Here is a 21,980-nt window from a genome sequence, read left to right as displayed (position 1 = left end):
CGAAGCGCTGTGCGACATGCAGGTCACGCAGCACAGCGCAAGCAGCAGCAAGCCAGATGATCAAGCATAGAGGAGGTAAAAAAAAAAAAAAAATGTATTTGTTTCCCATTGTATCGCCATTTAAGAGGGGGTTTCAGAGGAGTGACCGCATCTCCTTAGCGTGTGTTTAGCTCCCCTCTTCACAACGTGAGATGCAGAGACACGAAGTGGCTGGCACATAGCTTACCCTGGGGGGAAAGGGGGTGGGCAAGCAAAGCAAGTATTAGGATGGTAGGTAATCTTCACATCAACCCAAACTTGCCTTATGAAAGGGCTTTGGGCTATATCTGCCTGATTGGGTGTTGTGGTTTTTTTTTTTTTTGGATCCATGAACACACAATTCAACACTGAGTACACAAGCACTCACCTCTGAATATCTGACTGCACTGCTGCCCTATCAGATTGAGCCTTTGCTTACCCTACACTCGCACCACTTAGTGTCTCATCAGGAAGTGACTTAAGTTCCCTAACAATTGCTCTTCTTTAATCATTCCAGGAATGGCTTCTTGTGTCAGGAATGTCTTCCTGTACAGTAGTCATACTGCCTTTCTTACAGAGCTCTCTTTGGGCAGTTACTAAAGTCTTGGATGCAAGGCAGCCCTCTAGCAGCTGCTTGCTTGCATTACACTCGCAACAAAACTGATCGACCTAGTGGTTAAAAACAATCGCTATATACTGTTTAGACCACATATAGACTGACCTCTAATGGCTGTTGACCCACATTACTCTCAGGGAGGATTCTCAAACATGTATCTCCTACTAATATTTTTCATACCTATATAGCCCTTTGTATTCCTGGCACTAACCTGCCAAGCCCTAACCACAGACTTTGCAGTCCAGTTACCTAAGAGGTACTTTTAAATTATTAACCCACTTTTAAGTAATTGTTTGCTGTCCAAATCGGCAAGACATTAACATGATCCGTGTTTCCCCACAAAGATGCTCCTGAGTTATTTCTTCTGTTCTCTTGGGTTTTTTTTAATCTTTTTATAAAGGAAATTTTCAGTTTGGCCTCTAATATCTGCATCACTTTATAGTAAATACTTTTCTTTAAAATGCTTGAGTAAAAGATCCAGTTCTCCATATGCTTATTTCTCTGGTGGTACTTTGGTTAATTAACTCTTTTTTTTTTTTACTTAAAATCTTTGCCAGCTGTATAACTGACCTTTGAAAATATTCCTTTGCCAATTGTTGTTTAAATGCACTACATATATTAGTTGCAGGTACTGATTCCAATTGTTAGGCTATCAATCTATATTAGTGTGCCTTAAACATATTTTTTTCATTATGCAGTTTGTGTTTTTTAATTTGTTTGACACCTGACTAATAAGTGATATGTATATGCTATGCTGACATTTAATATTCTAAGGGGAGTGTTTTTCTGTGTTGCATGGAGACAGGTGAGGATGTTCAGTGCTTAATCAACTCTTTCCATATGTGCATGACCTGTTGTCCTATTTGTGAACAGATCAGTCAAGAATCATTCTGTTGCTGTACAGTAGTTCTGAATTTCTCAATTGTGGTTTCTGCCTCTTGCATCTTATTTTATCATTCATTGTGCATTATAATCAAAAAGAGCTGTGAAGTATGGGAGCATAAATGTTGACTGAAAGCTATCACTTGTTTCCAGTATGATTTATATTTTATGTTTTACAGCTTTTTCTATTAAAATACAAAATATATGTGAGGTCTATCATGAAATTGTGAAAAATTATTACATTTTGACAGTGTCGCCTTCAAAAATCCCTTAGAAGCAATCCACCATCTTCATCGGCCCTTCAACCCAATCCCAAGACCATTCCTGTAAATATTATTCTTTGAAGTCCATCAGTACCTCACTTATGGCTCTATGGATGTTTTCAGTAATTTTAACATTGATTGCTTTTAGGTAATTCTTAAATTTGAGCTGGAGAAAAAAGTCACATGGAGAGCAATCTAGTGAATACTGTAGTACTTAGTAGTCAAACTCCCATTACAGGCAGCTCTCGACTAATATGTGAACTGTTTGGGTGCAGGATCCAAATTTTTGGTAAAAGGACTCTTTCCAATGAAAAACTTAAGCTTGGGATAAAATCCTATTACCATAAGTTATCTAACTTTTTGCATGTTTCTAATGTTTCAGACAAAATTTGATATAATACATTTGCTTAACATTCTTGTATTCTGTTTGTAACACTATCAAAAATGGTTAATCATTTTACATTTTAGGCAGAGTACAAATGATGAACCAAGTTGCAGCAAATTTTGACAAGTCACTGTGTGTTTATTGAGACAATACTGTCGTACCATTTTGAAATTATCGGTTTCATTAATTTCATGATAGGCCACATTAACTTCCTTGTTCACATACCAGCTGAAAATCCATTGTATGTGTCTCTTTTGGCTAAGCTGTATGGTTACCAAACCATTTGGAGCAATGTGTGGTGGTACTTGGCAACAGTTTTTTAGAAATATTTGAATTATTACATTTTAAAACTTACAGATAATGTAATATTTATGAAGATGTTGACATGCTTGTACAGTAAAAATATATAAAAGCGGTTTATTTTTATGTACATTTTGGGTTGCAGTTATAGGAGACAAGTTTTGAATACTAGCTAATTCTCTGGGTGAGATCTCCCTGTTCTAGCATGGGTAATTAAATTTTCCTTCCACATGCCAAAAATCTGTATTTGATTAACTGGCACATTTGAAATGGTCTGAGAAGTGTGCCCTCTAATAAAGATGAACCAATGGCTTATCTTCTAAGGGAAGTTTTTACCTAGTTGAGTTAGGCAATCATATGCAGGCTTCACCATTTAATTTCCATTACCTCCTGTTGTTCAGGTTCTTTTCCTCTGTAATTTAAGCAAAATGAAGCCCCCCATTTATATAATCTTTTTTACATGGTTATGGATGGGGAGTCCATGCAACCATAGTCGTGGGTGTTGAAACTTCCTTAAGGTTACTTTCCATACTCCTTGATGATTTTTTTTATTTGCTATTATCAGAAAGTTAAAGTGTAAATATATCTGGTCATTGAAAACTATAAATACCTTTTGACCCGTAGAAGTAAACTAATAAACTCGATATGTAGTTCACTTGTATTTCTTAATTATTCAAGAAAGAACACCTTGGGATTCAATAGAAAATATATTTTATTATACTGTTAAGCCGTAAATGTTGTACAAGCTTTATATATACACACTGTGTGTGTGTGTGTGTGTGTGTAAATATCTCTCTATTATATAAAAAAAAAAATTCTGTGGGAGGGAATGACTAGGAGATGATACGTCATCTTCATGTTAAGATCATGGAAGACAAATAAAAGACCTGCGAGACGAAAGAGAATGGCCACGGAGCATCTCACGGGGATATAGAACATGACATTCTTGCATGACACACCCTACTTACAAGCAATATCAGAGCACGGCCATCAAAAAAAAATCAGTAGTGTAAAGGCACTCCGCACACACAGATACAGGGGTCTCAGTGCATATAAAGTGTATAAAGGACAATACGTTATAAATGAAACGTCGATGACTAAAAGAGCACATTAGCACAAACAAAAGGAAATTAATCATCAGGACCAGGTGTAATTGAAAAAATATCAGGACAAAGCGAAGTCAGCAATAAGAGGCAACGAGCAAAAAACAAAGTCTTTTCGCATTCGCATTATTCAATGCACAAAATGTAGATTTACACAATAATGGACCATATGCTATGAGAATCTGTGGTCTCGCAGCACTTAAAGCAACAACAAGTTCAATTTCAAAGAAAACACAATTCGGTCAGGTGTATATTTATGATGACGGAGAAGCGATCACAATGCGAGCAGCAGAGGCACAAAGTGGCAAAAACGACAGCGGCTGTACAGGCTTTAAAATGATCGAAGTGCAGCGCAATAGCAGCTGCCCCTCTTCCCCGCCCAAAACCCACCTAAAACGCCAGAAACATTATACGTCCTGCAAGAAAGAGATTTAACCACGCCCAGAGCCGGAAGTAAAGGACAAGTATTGTATTTACAAAAGTTTTTAAAGTAAAAGTGATAATAATAAATATGTAACAATTTCCATGAAAATAACAATCTCTTTAAATTGTATATCCGGTAAACCAAACACGGGGGTGGGCGAGCAAAGCCCCCTAGTATAATAAAATATAAATATTGTTCCTTGTACGTTTTATTTGTCAAGTAAATGGATGTATTGCGTGTGTGTGTGTGTGTGTGTGTGTGTGTGTGTGTGTGTGTGTGTGTGTGTATGTATATATATTTTACAAGGAGCTTGAAGGGAAGTAGAATAGTACCACAGAGCTTTGTACTGCTGTCTCCCAGCATTTGAAGACTAGCTTGAATCCCTTCCTTGTCACAGCCTGTATGGAGTTTGCCCACTCTCCCCATTTCTCAGTGAATTTCCTCCAGGTTCTCTGTCTTCCACATTCCAAGTATCTGAAAGTATCCAAGTACCTGGACTATTTGGTAACTTTAAATTTTCTTTAGGGTATGAGCAGGAGTGCTCTCTGGTGGTCTGGTGTTCCATTCTGTGTAGGTACCTGCCTTATGGCTGATGAGGCTGAGATGAAAGAAACAAAATTTTATATTACATTTCATAATTATGCATAAAGATACTTGGTGCAAGAATACAACATGACACACTTAGTTAGATGTTCATCTTGGTGTAAATTGCATTGTGTGTGTTTGGCAGTTTTTGCCCCCCTTGCTCCTTTTCAGTGACAAACTTGAAAAATGCAGGTTAATGTCACTGTTTTAATAATATACATGTACGTACTAATTTAGTTTAGCCATTTCCTTTAGTAAGGTTTAAACATTAGGGGTTGACAAAAATATTTAACTTGTGTCTTCTTAACTTCATTTGACACTTATCATTTCATTCATTTTAAGTACTCTTTAAGACTCTTTTTTTTTTTTTCATTTGTTTTTCCCATACCCTCCCAAGATTATTCTGGTTGCAGACTTCTACAAAATAATGATTTTTCATTAGTTTGGACTTTTTTTGATTGCAGAACTGCAGTTCAGCTGTGTTTTATGAATCAGGTGAGACACCAGACCCAATGGCCAAGTAACAAAGAGTGACTGGAACTCTAGACTACTGGAGGAAAAATAACACAACAGTTTTGACTTGCTTCATATGGACCTACAGACTGTTGGAAGTCTGCAGGATAGTATACTCTGTGGGTCCTTTTCAATAGTCTTCTCTACATGCTTGTGCTAGTTTAATGTCTATAATGTCTTTAAGATGGCTGAAAGTTCCTGAGGACTTACTGTTCTTTGTGCAGAGGGTCCAGTCTGCCATTCCTTTTTGAATGCAAAAAAGAACTTGAGCAGAAGCCAAAAAAGGCACTTGATAGTGAGAATTAGTCCTACATCCATACTTAAAAACAATACAACATTTGAACTGGAGCATCGAAATGCAATATCCAATCCTACTCCTGCAGCTGCTTTGTACAATATTGAAAAATTAGTAGTGGCATTGCAAGGTTTACAGAACAGAAATTAAATTCTTACATGCATGTCCAAGCAGCAAGCAACCATGATAAGCAAGTACTCGTGGTGAAGAAGAAAAAAGGTCAAAATTTCCAAGTTATTCTGGTATCCTCATCTAGCAGAAAAATTTGCGGCAACCCCAGAGAGTTTGTAGCTTGCACAAAATCCATTCCTGTCCTTTATTATAAAGGTACTGCATCAAAATCCAGCCTACTTCAAAAACGCCTGACAGCTGAACTGCTAGTTTAAACAGAAAATATCCAACTATATGCAGTTACTCTGGTGATTTACATTTCCATATCTTAAATTTTATTGCTAAAATCTGTCATCAGTTGAAGTAAAGTATTCTGCTTTTCATGAGGTGTGAGACACATTGTTCAGCAGGCTGTGTTCAGTATTAGAGTGAAAACCTCTCTCTATTAAGTTGTAAACTGATTATTCCAAGTAATTTAAATGCATTTTTGATGTCTTTTCAGTTGTGATTTTAACAAGATGGTCCACGGTAATGCATTTAACAGTTGCTGAAATGGAATTACAGGTGGCAAAGTTGTGCAGTAGTTACTATCGTGCTTCTACCTTGCAGCTCAAGGCCCTGAATTCATAGTCCAAGATGACCATTGCCTGTGTGACGTTTGCAAGTTCTGTAAGATTTGGTTGGGGTTTCATCCCACACCCCAAAAATATCATGTTTTTAATAGATACTTCTGTGATAGCCAAGTGTGATTGAATGTGCTCTGCTATGGAATGGTATCTTGTCTGGGTGTGGCTCCTACTTTGTAACCAACACTGTTGAGATGTACACTAGTGTCGTACAACCTAAACCACATATGTGGGTAAGAAAATGGATTGATGGATAGAGAATATGGGAGTATATTCCTAAACCAAAATTCTTCCATTATCCTTGCGTAATGTTCTTTATGCAGGTTGAAAGAAAAAATACTATTTGAAAGGATTCTCTTTCTAATGTTTCTACACATCTTCTTTCTTTTCAGATGACCTCTCTAAAAATGAGTCCTTGGATTCCGAGACAACAAAAGTCTTGGAAAGTGCACACCAGGACTTGTGACCAATATTAGCATTTCTGGAAACCACTTTAATAAATTATTTGAACTCTTTTTAGCTCAATGTCATAACTTGAATATACTGGCTATTCGTCTGAAGAGAAGAGTGCCAACTGCAAATATGGTCCTGTTGCCAGATTTGAGATTATTGTGTGTGTGTATATATATATTTGGCTAAAAAAAGTTACTTTTTAAGTCATTACTTTTTGGAACAAATGTTGCATACTTTTGTAAATTATTTACCTTTTGGTAAGTGTATTAAAATGAGTTTTGTCCTTTTTATTCAAATTAAAATATACTTTCATCAAAAACTTCTATAAATAAAATATCTATCTCTTTTTAGTAGATCACGCAGGAACTCACTGAAGCTCTTTGGCAGACCTTTTCTCTTGCTTTCCTGTTTAAGTTCATACTTTTTTTTTGCAACCTACGTTTATTAATAGCTGAATCTGTAAATGCAGCATCCTTTCGACCCATAGTTTATAATAAAGGGACATAAACAGTGTTGTGTGCTTGAGTTTGCCTTATGAAGAAATGGCCTCCCATCTGTTGTTGACTACGGCCATGTTTCCATTTTCTTGGGATAGATTTAAACTTCCCATGTCTAAAACCGTAGATTAAGCAGGATTAGTTAATAGACTAATAGATGGGAATCACTCTTTCATTCATTTTCTGAATATGCATAGTCTAATATAGTGATGAAGGAAGCAGGAGCCTGGGAATATATAAGACATGTGTTCGTCACAGTATGCCAATTCAGTCTAACAGCACCAGTTTACAGTAATACTTTAGCCAAACAACACATATTTCAAATGATAAAGGAACTAAAGTACAGTACAGGCCAAAAGTTTGGACACAACTCCTCATTCAATGTGTTTTCTTTATTTTCATGACCATTTACAGCACTCCATCACTCACCTTCTTGGTCAAATAGCCCTTACACAGCCTGGAGGTGTGTTTGGGGTCATTGTCCTGTTGAAAAATAAATGATCGTCCAACTAACCTGACTTCTGCACAACACAACTGCTGGTCCCAACCCCATTGATAAAGCAAGAAATTCCACTAAATAACCCTGATAAGGGACACCTGTGAAGTGAAAACCATTTCAGGTGACTACCTGTTGAAGCTCATCGAGAGAATGCCAAGAGTGTGCAAAGCAGTAATCAGAGCAAAGGGTGGCTATTCTGAAGAAACTAGAATATAAAACATGTTTTCAGTTATTTCACCTTTTTTGTTAAGTACATAACTCCACATGTGTTCATTCATAGTTTTGATGCCTTCAGTGAGAATCTACCAATGTAAATGGTCATGAAAATAAAGAAAACACATTGAATGAGGAGGTGCGTCCAAACGTTTGGCCTGTACTGTATGTGGAGAAGAAAACCATGAGCATGAGGAAAACATGCAAACTCCAAAAAAAACTGCACCCAGCACGGGATTTTAAGTCCATGAGTCAGCCCATTAAATGGTGTGCCACCCATAATGAATGTCGAATGTCAAAATTGACCAAAAAAATACCAAAGCAGTCATTTTCAGAGTCAACAACGTTATATTGCATAACCCAAAATGTAAAAAAAAATTTCTCCATAAAACATTTCTCAGTTTTTTTTTTTAAAGGTAGATTATCACAATTACTGCAGGCTTTTACTGTTGTATGTGGTTTAATATTTAATCACTGTGCTTTTTTATTATCTTCAAAATTTCATTACTATATACTGTACATAGATTAGTAAATCAAAAAGTTACAATTTTAAGCTTCTTTCTAAGAGCAATACCCAAATACATCATCTCATAGCCAAAATGACAGAGCAAAATTGGAAAAGAGTTAATAAGCAGTCATTCAAAGGAAATTATATAATCAGATGTTTTGTAGTAACTCAGCTCAGTCAGTTGAGCGTAACACTAATGAGAGACTGCCATATTAAAAATATTGTTTTTCATAGGCAAATGCAATGTTTGTAAATGGATTAAACAAAATAATACATGCTTTTTCCATTGTAATATCTTACGTCTGTGATAGACCGTCTATGAAAGGTAAACCAACTTCACCAATGCCATCCCAGAATGTTTGTTGTTTATTAGTAAGTGCTGGTGTTCTCCTTTTCTGGCTGGATTAAACTTAGTGGACAAAACTTGTGCAGTAGATGGGGAAGTATTAGGAAAGATACAGTGCCTTGGAAGTTTTCACATTTCATAACATTGCAATTCAGTTTCTTTGACACTGATCAACAGGAAGACTTGTAATGAAAACAGATCTATCAATTAATTACAAATGCAAAACACAACCTTGTGCAAACCTAAATTTCCACTGTATGGATTCCACTACATCAAAGTCATGTTCTGTATCTGGAAATGGCAGGACCTCTGAAAACTAGACAATGGGGCTGCTGTTTATTGATGGTACCTGAGCTGTATCCCTTGTCAGGGTTAACAAAGGTTAAGCAAACAGGATACAAATCCCACCCAATACCAGGTAACAAATCTATTATGGGTGTGGGTGTGAACATTACAAGTTACATTTTTGGACTTCATCTCGTTGCACTTCTATTGGGAAGGTTTGAATTTATTTATTTTGTACTGTATTATATTTGTTATTAGATACTGGATAATATGAGGTTATCATAGTTATTATCAATATAATTATCATACCATTATTAAGTTAAATAAACTACCAAATAAAGTAATAATCGAAAACTGTAATTGTTAAAGCAAATAGTAAAAGCAGAACATTTTGAGACTATTAGTTATTATTGCACAACACTTTCAATTTTCTGTGTTTTAATTTTTTTGCAAGACTATTCTAATGAGTACTACTTGTTACATTGATACAAACATTTTAATTGAATGTTTTATGAAGTAGGAAAATCCACAACCCTGTGCCTAACATGGCTTCAGTTTCCAACCAAAGCCACAAGGTGGAGCATTACACATTTTAAAAAATGTAGGTCCAGAAACTGGCTTCAGTTAAGGAACTATGCAAAGTACACATACATTGCACTGACTGAAAAAGCTATTAAAAAAAAAAATACTAGCAACGTTGGCATTTGATAGAAAGATTTTTAGATAAACATGATATAACCAAGTTGCAAACTAGAAGAAAACATGGATATGTTAGCTGAATGGGAACTGTCACAATCTATGCCTGTTCTTTTAATGCAAAAATATACCAAAGTGGGGTTAGATAAGAAGCTAATCTTGTTTACTTGATTGTAATTCCTATACATATTATTTTTATCCAAATGTACTAAGTAAAAATTGGGGAGAAGTGCATTCAAGATTGAACCTAAGAAGAACCTCTTCACATGAAGAGTCATTGCAGTCTTGGAGAAAAAATTCCTGTAGTTGCAGAGTAAATGTGACCAAATACCTGGTGAGATACAGGGACAACTCATCTAACTAAAACAGTACAAGGAACTGCATAGTCTCTTCTTATTTCTCAGGCTTCTTATCTTTTTATGTTCTACACACTCTTATTGAATTTCATAAATTTAGGCTGAAATCAAAACCTTTTTCTACCTTTGAAGAAATTTTGCAACCAAGAATATTACAGTGCAAAACAAATGGATTATTTAGAGAAAATATAAAAAATAAAAATCTTTCAGTGCTGTAGTTACAGAAGTGGGCACAAGTGGGTTCTTTATAATCAGGGATACAACAGACTTTGGGATTTAACTAATCACGTTCTAAATCTGGCACAGTGGTATAGTGGTAGTGCAGCTGCCTCACAGTAAGAAGACCACAGTTCATGTCCCAGGTCCTCCTGGGTGAAGTTTGCATGTTCTTCCCGTGTCTGTGTGAGTTTACTCCAGGTGTTTCAGCTTCCTCCCACAGTCCAAAGACATGCAAGTTAGGTGAAATGGCACCACTAAATTGGCCCAAGTGTGTGTTCTGTGTGTGTGTGTTTGCTCTGTGATGGATTGAGACCTTGTGTGGGGTTTGTTCTGCCTTATGCCCTATGCTAGATGGCATAGGACCTGTGACCCTATTCTGGATTAATCAAGTTAGAAAATTGTGACATGACATGCCAAACCTTGTGATTGTCATTACCTTTAAATAAAATCGGCTGTTATTGTGCGGTTTTCCTGAACGTTTCTTGTTTGCAAAATGCCAGTGGTCTAGAAGAAGATAACAAAAGATTACAGCATATTATGGTTGACAATTACAGATCATGAGAGAGATATAAAAGAATCTGAAGGCATTACATATATAATTGAACCCTGTGAAGAGTATTGCTAAAAAGTGGAGATAATATAGCACCACCAGGACATCCATATTAAACTGAAGACAAAGATCCTAAACAAAAAGAGGCCAGTGTGACCTGTACATTCTCCTCAAATACGAGGTATGTGATGGAGTTAATTTAATATTACCTGTCATACATACAAGGTGATTGAGATGACTGCGTATACTGTACATTAATGATAAATAGCAGTCCAATGTTTTTTGCACATCGGCCAGGAGTAACATTTGATATGTCCAATGTGCCAGTATAGGTACCTCAAGAATTAGTATGTGTCCCTCAAAAACAAATACTGTATAGCATGTAATAGTTCAATATAAATAACTGAAACAAAAATGGAACATATCTAACTATTGATCTGTAAGTCAATCACCAGGATTGGGACAAACAGTTTTTGAGAAAGCGACCCTAGCTATATCAATGAAACTGCCTTGATGCCCATGTAAAATCAATGTCATTTGGATTTCATAAACTGGTGCCTTCTGAAAAGCTACAAGATAGACAATAATAAGTAATTCATTCTCTTTATTTACATAATGTAATTTGGAATGAGGAAGACATGGTGGTGTTGAAGTTATGTTTGCTCTCTAAAAATCACATTAACATTTTGATATAAAAATTAAAGCATATTACAATTCCATTGAAGCTAAGTGGACATTAACATATTATATTTAGGCAATATTAGTAGTACGCAAGCAAAGGAATAACACTGGGTGGGGCATCATTATGTTACAGGTTCCACCATTTAAAAATCCCTGGGTGTAGGATTCAGATCTGGGACCCTGGACCTGTGAGGCAGCTGTGCCAACCACTGTGTCTCCATACAGTGCATCCGGAAAGTATTCACAGCGCATCACTTTTTCCACATTTTGTTATGTTACAGCCTTATTGCAAAATGGATTAAATGCATTTTTTTCCTTGGAATTCCACACACAACACCCCATAATGACAATGTGAAAAAAGTTTACCTGAGTTTTTGCAAATTTAGTAAAAATAAAAAAACGGAGAAATCACATGTACATAAGTATTCACTGCCTTTGCTCAATAATTTGTCGATGCACCTTTGGCAGCAATTACAGCCTGAAGTCTTTTTGAATATGATGCCACAAGCTTGGCAGACCTATCCTTGGCCAGTTTCACCCATTCCTCTTTGCAGCACCTCTCAAGCTCCACTCAAGAACATTCATGTCCTGAAGCCACTTCTTTGATATCTTGGCTGTGTGCTTAGGGTTTTTGTCCTGCTGAAAAATAAATCATCACCCCAGTCTGAGGTCAAGAGCGTTCTGGGGCAGGTTTTCATCCAGGATGTCTCTGTACATTGCTGCAGTCATCTTTCCCTTTATCCTGACTAGTTTCCCAGTACCTGCCGCTGAAAAACATCCCCACAGCATGATGCTGCCACCACCATGCTTCACTGTAGGGATGGTATTGGCCTGGTGATGAGCAGTGCCTGGCATTCACACCAAAGAGTTCAATCTTTGTCTCAGCAGACCACAGAATTTTGTTTCTTGTGGTCTGAGAGTCCTTCAGGTGCCTTTTGGCAAACTCCAGGCGGGCTGCCATGTGCCTTTTACTAAGAAGTGGCTTCCGTCTGGCCACTCTGCCATACAGTCCTGATTGGTGGATTGCTGCAGAGATGGTTGTCCTTCTGGAAGGTTCTCCTCTCTCCACAGAGGACCTCTGGAGCTCTGACAGAGTGACCACCGGGTTCTTGGTCACCTCCCTGACTAAGGCCCTTCTCCCCCGATCGCTCAGTTTAGATGGCCGGCCAGCTCTAGGAAGAGTCCCGGTGATTTCAAACTTCTTCCACTTACGGATGATGGAGGCCACTGTGCTCATTGGGACCTTCAAAGCAGCAGAAATTTTTCTGTAACCTTCTCCAGATTTGTGCCTTGAGACAATCCTGTCTCAGAGGTCTACAGACAATTCCTTTGACTTCATGCTTGGTTTGTGCTCTGACATGAACGGTCAACTGTGGGACCATATATAGACAGGTGTGTGCCTTTCCAAATCATGTCCAATCAACTGAATTTACCGCAGGTGGACTCCAATTAAGCTCCAGAAACATCTCAAGGAAGATCAGGGGAAACAGAATGAAGCTCAATTTTGACCTTCATGGCAAAGGCTGTGAATACTTACGTACATGTGATTTCTCAGTTTTTTTATTTTTAATAAATTTGCAAAAATCTCAAGTAAACTTTTTTCACGTTGTCATTATGAGGTGTTGTGTGTAGAATTCTGAGGAAAAAATGAATTTAATCCATTTTGGAATAAGGCTGCAACATAACAAAATGGGGAAAATGTGACGCGCTGTGAATACTTTCCGGATGCACTGTACCAAACAGAAGATGCGTATTGTAGTTTGCACGTCCAGTCGACATGCAGCACGTCACCATTGTTGAGTACCATGAGAATATGTCATAATAAAGCTACATTATAGAGTAAAACAATATAAATTGATGTAACATGAATGCTAGAAAAAACATTGCTAGCGAATGAGGGGGTTCAAAAATGCAAAATAGTTCATTGTGATCCTCTATATGCCTGCTACCTACTGATCAGCAAAACAATGCTTTTGATTTTGGGAGGGGTGGGGATTCTTCAATTACTGATGAGACCTGCTGCATGAAATCTTCTTAGATGGTGTCTCATAATAATAGTGAAGGACTTTATCATTATTTAGAGTATGGACTGTAGAATGGCCACATAAGGCTGGTGGTCTTTGGCCTTGGAACCCCTAGTGGTTTACTTAACCTTCCTGCTGGAGTTCTTGTTTTCTTAACAGTAGTATAGGGCTTTGACGTTCACCACTATAACTAATAAACTGGTTGTGGTTACTAGGGACTCTTCTGCTATTCCTTGTATTTCCTTCTCATTTGTATCATGTATTTATTTATATTTATTCATTTATTCTTTTTTATTGTAATTCTTTTACTTTGTGTATAGCTACATTTTTTGTATGAAAATGTGATATAAAAATAAATGTTGCTGTTTATTAGCAAATATCTCTTAACCTGCTTATTGCGGTATTAATTCTCAGTTGAATGAGAATTGTTACCTGAACGCTTTGTTTCCCTAAAAGTGCAGCTTGTTAATTGTTGGTAAAATTCAAAATTACAGAACAGAGAACAAAAGTAAAAAAGAAAAAGCATTTCCATTTCCCTTTTTTTTCTGGAAATCATTTATGGTGAGTTTCTTTTAGTACAATTCCCACCATTGAAATATAAACCCAGGCCCCTTGCACTTCTTCAGCTCTCCCACAGGGGGAAGAAGTAAGTGACTTCACCTGATAAACTAGAGAAACCTTTCTGTAACACAGGAAACATCCAAACCTTTTTACTTCAAGGCTATGAGTTTTTTACTTACTACTTACTTTATTACTGTTCTATCCATCTAATATGACGTGAAAGCAAAGTTATCAATATAGACTTCAGCATATTCAGCATTAATGTTTGGAGTGCACCAAATGTTGGAATGTACTTTTTTAATGCATGTAGTAATAAAATACATTGCATTTGTAATTCCAACAGATGGAACAGCACAAACATTAGTACTGCTTTTATAGATCCTATACCAAATGCCATATAACTGGACAGACACACAGATACTTTGATTTGCACCCAGTTCATTTCAAGGCCCAACACTAGCTTTTAGTACCTAGGAGTGGTTTCCATGGTTTCCAATTGCTATCTAACTAATATCTGAAAAGGTGACACTTCAAGATGAATTAATACATTTAAAAATGTCAATGAGATACTAATTAACTGTTACTTGTACCATTGTCTTTTTAGTCTTTTTTGGCTCACTGTAACATGAGCATTATTTATTACTATTATAATAGCGCATTGATTCAAGCCTTCGAGTTAAGCCACAAATTGAAGACGACAAGGTGAATGAGCGGTGTGGCCAAATATATAATACGCTGTAAAACATTTAGAGCCATTGGGAGTGATTTATGTTCTTTATGCATATACAAATGATTGGAGTTTTGCTAATGTGGTGGCCGAGGAAGCCCACGCCTTAACTGATGTGGTTAGCAAACAACATTTTCTGTGAATCACATACTCTCAGATCTTACTGCCCTTTGATGAGTTTAGCCAGCCACCACAGGGAGCACCCACTCTACACAAAGGCTACGGGTCCAGTAAATTAGAGACAAGACTGTGACTGGCTTGTGGTGCTTTCGTTTTTGCTCTGTAATCTGCAGAATTTGTGGTAATATATAATGTTTGCTACTCTGAAATTTTCTCAAACAAAATTGATTGAAACAAGTCAGATTTAATCGCATGATTATAAATCAGTCAGTATAAAACACCGCTTAAATGCTTTCGGCACATGAAGGCAAGTGATTACAGAATAATATAAACTGTTTGATAGCCTTAAGTGTAATGAGCTATTGATAGGCCTTTAGTAATTACCTTGGGCCGATTCAGTGTCATAGCTGCCTCTTTTTTATTATCAGCTTTTAACAACAATGAGTTGTCTATGCAATATTTTATTCATGTAAGTTGAAACATCTATCCATCCATTATCCAACCCGCTATATCCTAACTGCAGGGTCACGGGGGTCTGCTGGAGCCAATCCCAGCTAACACAGGGAGCAAGGCAGGAAACAAACCCCAGGCAGGGCACCAGCACACACTAGGGACAATTTAGGATCACCAATGCACCTAACCTGCATGTCTTTGGACTACGGGAGGAAACCGGATTACCCAGAGGAGAACATGCAAACTCCACACAGGGAGGACCCAGGAAGCGAACCCGGGTCTCCTAACTGCAAGGCAGTGCTACCAGCTGTGCCATTGTGCTGCCATAAGTTGAAACAATAAAAGGCTAATACTTTAAAATATACAAATTGATTAATTGGCAGCGACATGACTCCAAAAAAATTATTAAAACCCAATAATAGTGATTTTCAAGGGCTGTGGTTTTGGTTAAAAGAGGAACATATTCATTGTAGCTTCCAAGTCTTTCCACTTTCTTTCCCCAAGTTATATGCTGTAATCATATTCAATTATTATTTTTTAAATCGTTACAACAAATATTCTCAAACTTGCTTAATCTACCTCTAAGTTGTGGACAGCTAGAGCTAATGCTGCCAACCCAAGCTGGATAGAAATGTAAGTGAATTACAGGGCTCACTCTTGCTACACATAAAGGTCTAATTTAGAATTGGCAGCCACCTTTACCTGCCCATCTTTTAGGGAATTGTTGGAACATTGGAGTACATTGAAAAATGTCCATGTAGAGACAGGGAGAACATACAAACTCAACCTGTTCAGGCATGGTATTAGAGCTCACAATGCTAGATCAGTCAGGCAGTAGTGCTAAGCACTGTGTCACATACTAAAGCTATTTAAAAAAAACTAAAACCTACTTGTGATTTTGCGCATCTTTTTCATTGATTATCTGCATGTCTCCACCATAAATAAAATACAATAAAACAAAATGCAGACAGAGGCAATCAGCTATTGAAGCAGTTAAAAAATTGTTTGCACTGCAACTATATTAGTGCATCAAGGTATAAACAGAAGCCAAAACCTGTTTTGCCATCATATTATGTAATAATCATGGCAGAATTCAAATTAACGAGATTGTTGAACTACTTGGAGCTGTTGATCACAACATGATACATTTGGCACCATACTGTCAGAGCAAATCATCCATCCATCCATATTCCTAACCTGCCTATCCAGAACAGAGACACAAGACAGCTGGAACCTATTCCAGCAGCCATTGGGAGCCAGGCAGGAACAACACCTAGACAAAGCGCCAGTCCATCATAGTGTTGAACACACACACAAATACACTTACTGGGGCCAATTTACCATCTTTATTTATTTGCTGAAAAAAGAACAAAGCTAGTAAGTCATGACTAAAGCTGGTATTTAATGAAAAAACAGATAATTTGTTATTACCATTGCATTGTTTTAGGTGTAAAGAATATTGAATTTGAACCAAAATGTGCAGTGACTACCTTTAAAAAGCTTTTTTACTGTATAACATTACTTACATTGCATACTTACAGGGCTTTACTTTTTTGGCATAATAACATAACTTTTAGGAAATTTCATCAGTTGAAAGTAATACATACAACACTTTAGGTGCCACCTTATTAAAGCGTGAGGGACTGAGTTCATTATTCATCTGAAATTTACTTAAAAAAGAAGATTAAAACAGTTTTTTTCTTTAAGAAGTTCTGGGTCATTATTTTGATTTCTTGACTTCGATTTCTGTTTTTATCTTATTATGAAATTCACCAGAGCTGTTGAGGGGCGTCACGGTGGCGTAGTAGTAGCATTGCTGCCTCGTAGTAAGGGTTTGTGTCTCAGGTCCTCCCTTGGTGGAGTTTGCATGTTCTACCCATGTCTGGATGGGTTTGCTCCCATAGTCCAAAGACATGAGGGTTAGGTGGATTGGCAATACTAAATTGGCCCTAGTGTGTGGTTGGGGTTTGTGTGTGTGTTCCTTCTATGATGGACTGGCACCCTGTGCAGGGTTTGTACCTGCCTTGTAACCTATACTAGCTGGGTTAGGCTCCAGCAACCGTGGTAAGGACAAACCAGGTCTGAAAATGATTAACTGACCTGAGCTATTGACCACCTGCTTGTCTAACAGTTATCATTTTATATTATTTTCCACTTCTAAATTAGAAGAAATTAAAGTTCTTCTGATAACTCTTTTCATAAAAAAAGTTCTTATTGGCCAGATTAGCTCCCAAAAACCCATGCTGCTATACCAAGAAATAAATAGCTATGACTATTTCTCTTTATCTAGTATTCAAACTATGCTACACATAGTCACTGCAAGACAGAAAGAAAACCCTCCACTGCCCACCCCTAAATTCCATTTTTAAAAGACCACAATTATAATCAAGAAAACTAGACGTTAGAAGACAGGTGTGTGGAGGAGCATGTCCAGCGTCCGTGGCGGAACTGAGCGAGTGCAGTTGTTTTTTCAAAAATATACTGCAGGTCAGACCTCATGAGCATAGATGTGCTTCATTCACGCTTAACAAATCGTTTAATGTAGCTGCACTCACTGCAGTGTAAAAAGGTCTGAGTAGGTTCGATCAAGATAGAAAAAAATTGGAAGAAATCAAGGGGACAGTGAACAAAATTAGAGCAGGATTGGACAGTGCAGCATAAAGGAGGTACTGTAAGTGGAAACCCCATAAAGAAGCACAAGCATTGGCATTCAGTTGGTGCATCAACTCCTGCTGATTTTAAGGAGCAGGGTTGACTGAGTGCTCCTTGGGTTCTTCCGAACTGAAGAAAGTGGCAGAACAAAAGCAATGGGCTTTGCAGAGCCAGTCAGCCCATTAGGCGACTTAAGGTGACATTATCTGAGAGATGCCATTTTGTGTGTGCTCCGTACATTAAGGGGCATGCACTCCTTAAAGTCTGGGGTATATAAACAAAGTGGCGCTATTTGTACTACTGAAGGGGCATGCACTCCAGGAACCGAGGGAGAACCCACAGGCTGTCGAAGTCAGATAAAACTGACTACCCTCTATGGACAACAAGGGATGACGTCCATCCTTCCTGCCTGGGGCTCCAAATGGGCTGCAATCAGCACTGGGGCTCCAAGTGTCCTAGGAGGATGGGGTGGATGGGGTTTGCGGACCACATACACCGGTGTCTCAGCCCTGATGAGCATGCCTGTCAAGTGAGCAGAGTGAGATGGGAGAGAGAGTTAGAAAGCATTGTGAATTACAATGGAAGGAAATTAATCTGACTAATTGTATCCTTGATTATAACTATTTGTTATTTGTATTTATTTATAATAATATTTTAAGTAATAATAATAATTCTTTACATTTATATAGTACTTTTCTCACTACTGAAAGCACTTTACTTAGAGGGGAACCACCACTAATGTGTAGCACCCACCTTGATGATGTAACGGCAGCCATTATTGTGCCAGTACCCTTACCATTAGCTGTTAGTTGGTGAAGGTGTGAGAGAGATAGCCAATTAGAAATAGGGGATTATAAGGAGGGTCCAATGGACAAGGCCATAATGACAACTGGTTTTATTGATTTTAACTAATTTTACATTTTTTAACCACATAAAAATGAGGTTTTATTTCAACGCTGTGTTTGCTTACTTACGCTTGTCACACATGCCTGCAAGAAAGTCGCCTTCCAGGCTAAACTAAGATATGTGGTACCACCCTGGAATGAGAGGGGGCGCTGTCACTAGGGGTCTTGTCTCCTTTTTTCCTCACAGTGCTTTGAAACTTCCCCTTAAGGGCAATGGGACTCTAGAAGCCCTGCCCCTTCTGATCCTGATGATATAAAGAGGAGACATCACCAGAAGGTGGCATCTCATTTGGACCTGCGTGCTCAACTGACAGGAACTCCTCCAAAGATTGACCTACCCAGAAACACTGCTAGAAGGGAATATGAGGCTATGGCCTGATTTTGTTTGATGGTGCTTATTGTGTGTCTGTTACTTCTTTTTTTTTATTTTGCAACTTAAATTGTGCAGGCAACCCAACTATTTTCAGACTCACTGTGACTACTCACTCGACCCTCTACAGACTCAATCAGAGTTCAAGATATTATGTAATTTGAAAACCTTATTATTTGAAACTAAGCAGAAAGTATAGGTAATTAAACTGTAATACAATCAATAACACAAAATGAATAATAAATAAAACATAACACCATTCATACAGGGCACTTTTGATATCTGTGTTCCAAATACCAGTTGCTGTAAAAATTTTAATACAGAACTCAATTGCAAGGCAAGGTCTGAGCAAGGACTAACTTAGCAGTGGGTGCGCTGGTTCGTCATGGTGTGCCAATATGTGTGATTACAATACAAGTAAAGCAATATTATTTATGATTCACCAACATACATGCCTGAAAGTGCATAAGTAAACTCCATCCTGCACACAATGCAACACCACAGTATTGCACTGTAATAAACCAAAAGCAGGTCAATCAAATAAATGTAACGCGGCACAAGTGGTTTTTGCTTTTTTGTTTGCTTTTTCAGTATTTGTTGTGAGTTAATTTGTAATTTTATTCCCTCTTCTAAATGAGATAGCAACTGGCACAGCCAGTACTAAATACTTTCCTGGATTGCATTTTCAGCTTCCTTCTCTGGCCATATTTTTGACATGGTTGATTGAAACTTTACCACATGTATCGAGAAAAGGAGGAGAATGTTGTTGTGAGAAACTCTTTGTTAGATAACAAAAGCAGATAATTTGCTGGGTCAGAAAGGAGAACATCAGAAAAAACGGGTCAGAATGACCTTAAAAATGTGGCAGTTTTGATGAATTCTGAACATTTCAGCCAGCTTTATGAGATTTACCATGTGTGATTTAGTCAGTGATAAAATGGCATCAACATTTAGGCCAAAAGGCCAAGAAATAAAGGTCATACACATCCACGTCAGCCTCACAAGAGAATGACTTAATCTGCATCTCTAAGGGCAATGGAAACATATTATTGTAACTAAAGCATTTTAGAGTACAACATGTGATGGACTTTCATCCTGTCCAGCGTTGGCTCCTAATCCGCATCCATTGCTACCATGACAGGCTTCAGCTTCCACATGTCACTTAAATTGATAAATAAGATTAAAAAAAATAGATGCATACAGTATTTTGATGGATAGCTGATTCACACAGAATGTCCATGTCAGATGCTAATGCTCCTACAGAGAATTGTGTAGAGAATTTAATCCATTTTTTAAATTACTCCAATTTTGTGACAAGTAACGGAAATCATCTGGTAAGTAACACGTTTCTTTATGATCTGATAAGGATGTTGTAATAAAATTGGCAGAAAAATCAGAATAAGTAAAGGTTACAATCCACCCATCCATCTCTCTTCTAAACACACTTTTCCAAGGCTGTGGAGCTAAGTGAATATAATTAATAATATGGCATTAATGCAAATGAATGGCATCTGATAGAAAGCAGCAGCATAGCTACATTAATGGAGATCAGTGTATGCAATTTAGATGGAGAACTTCACGTCCATTATAGCAATGTCATCTATTCTTGATAGCAGTGAAAAAAGAACCTTCAGTGATATATCCAGTGGATATCAAAGCTGTATATGTTCTTATTGTTGCTTCAGTAGATATAAAAGTTAAATCATGTCAGAATCTTTTTAATTTTTGGTGAGATCTTGTAAACAACAATATATAAGTGAACAAGTTAAAAACAATTTGACAATTTTAGGAAAAATAACTCAAAATAATAAAAAAAAAATGTTCAAACAATCTAAAATAAAGAAAAATAGGCACAACTAATTCTAATGTGCACAGACAATAATGGTGATTTAAAAAAATATAAGCAGGGGAAACTCAAAACACAGAGCCATGACTTCTACCAACAAAGATCATAAGAGCTGGTACTCTGTCCATGCTGTCAGGTCTGTGTATATTATGTTTTAAAAAGTCACTAGAACCATGTGACCACACCCCTAAACCACATGGTCACACCACCATGATGTTGAAATGGTACAGTAATTTTCAATGCCTAGAACAATGTCATGTCACAGGATCAAAAAACAGGAGTGAAAAAATCAACATAACAACAACATTTATTTATATAGCACATTTTCATACACACAATGTAGCTCAAAGTACATGATGAAGAAAGATAAAAAAGACAGAATAAATAATTAAAATTAAGGAACACTAATTAACATAGAATAAAGGTAAGGTCTGATGACCAGGGAGAACAGAAAAAACAAAAAAAAATAAACTCCAGACGCCTGGAGAAAAAAATTAAATCTGCAGGGGTTCCAGGCCACAAGACCGCCCAGCTCCCTCTAGGCATTCTACCTAACATAAATGACCTCCATCAGTCCTCATTGTATCCAGGGTTCTCATGGAAGAATTTGATGATGATGGTCATGTGGACATCTGACCTTTAATCCATCAATGTAAGGACATCACGGTGCTTTGATCAGGTGGTGGTGGCACAGATCACCACCACAGAAAACCAGAAAAAGAACAAAAGAGAAAGTAGGGGTTAGTACGGATTTTGGAGCCACCGTGAATAATTATGATAATTAAGTGAATATACAGAGCATCAGGATTTAACCAAGATGAAGCTATGTGAAAGCTATGTTAAAGAAATTTGTTTTTAGCAGTTTTTTTAATGTGCTCCACTGTATTAGCCTGACAAA

At 37.3% G+C, this 21,980-nt stretch overlaps 1 protein-coding gene across 1 annotated transcript in view; it reads left to right on the top strand.

The window, feature by feature from the left end:
• creld2 (cysteine-rich with EGF-like domains 2) overlaps positions 1-7,087 on the top strand; it is a 34,421-nt gene extending 27,334 nt beyond the window's left edge. The window contains exon 10 of the mRNA XM_039761068.1: positions 6,514-7,087. Within this exon, the coding sequence (XP_039617002.1) occupies positions 6,514-6,587 (74 nt within the window). The 3' untranslated portion in view covers positions 6,588-7,087. The remainder of the gene's footprint in view (positions 1-6,513) is intronic.
• The last annotated feature ends 14,893 nt before the right edge of the window (positions 7,088-21,980 follow it).

The sequence above is a fragment of the Polypterus senegalus genome, chromosome 8, assembly GCF_016835505.1.
Source record: "Polypterus senegalus isolate Bchr_013 chromosome 8, ASM1683550v1, whole genome shotgun sequence".
Classification (NCBI taxonomy): Eukaryota; Metazoa; Chordata; class Cladistia; order Polypteriformes; family Polypteridae; genus Polypterus; species Polypterus senegalus.
The sequence above is the reverse complement of the archived record's forward strand: the minus strand, read 5'-3'. Positions and strand labels throughout refer to the sequence as shown.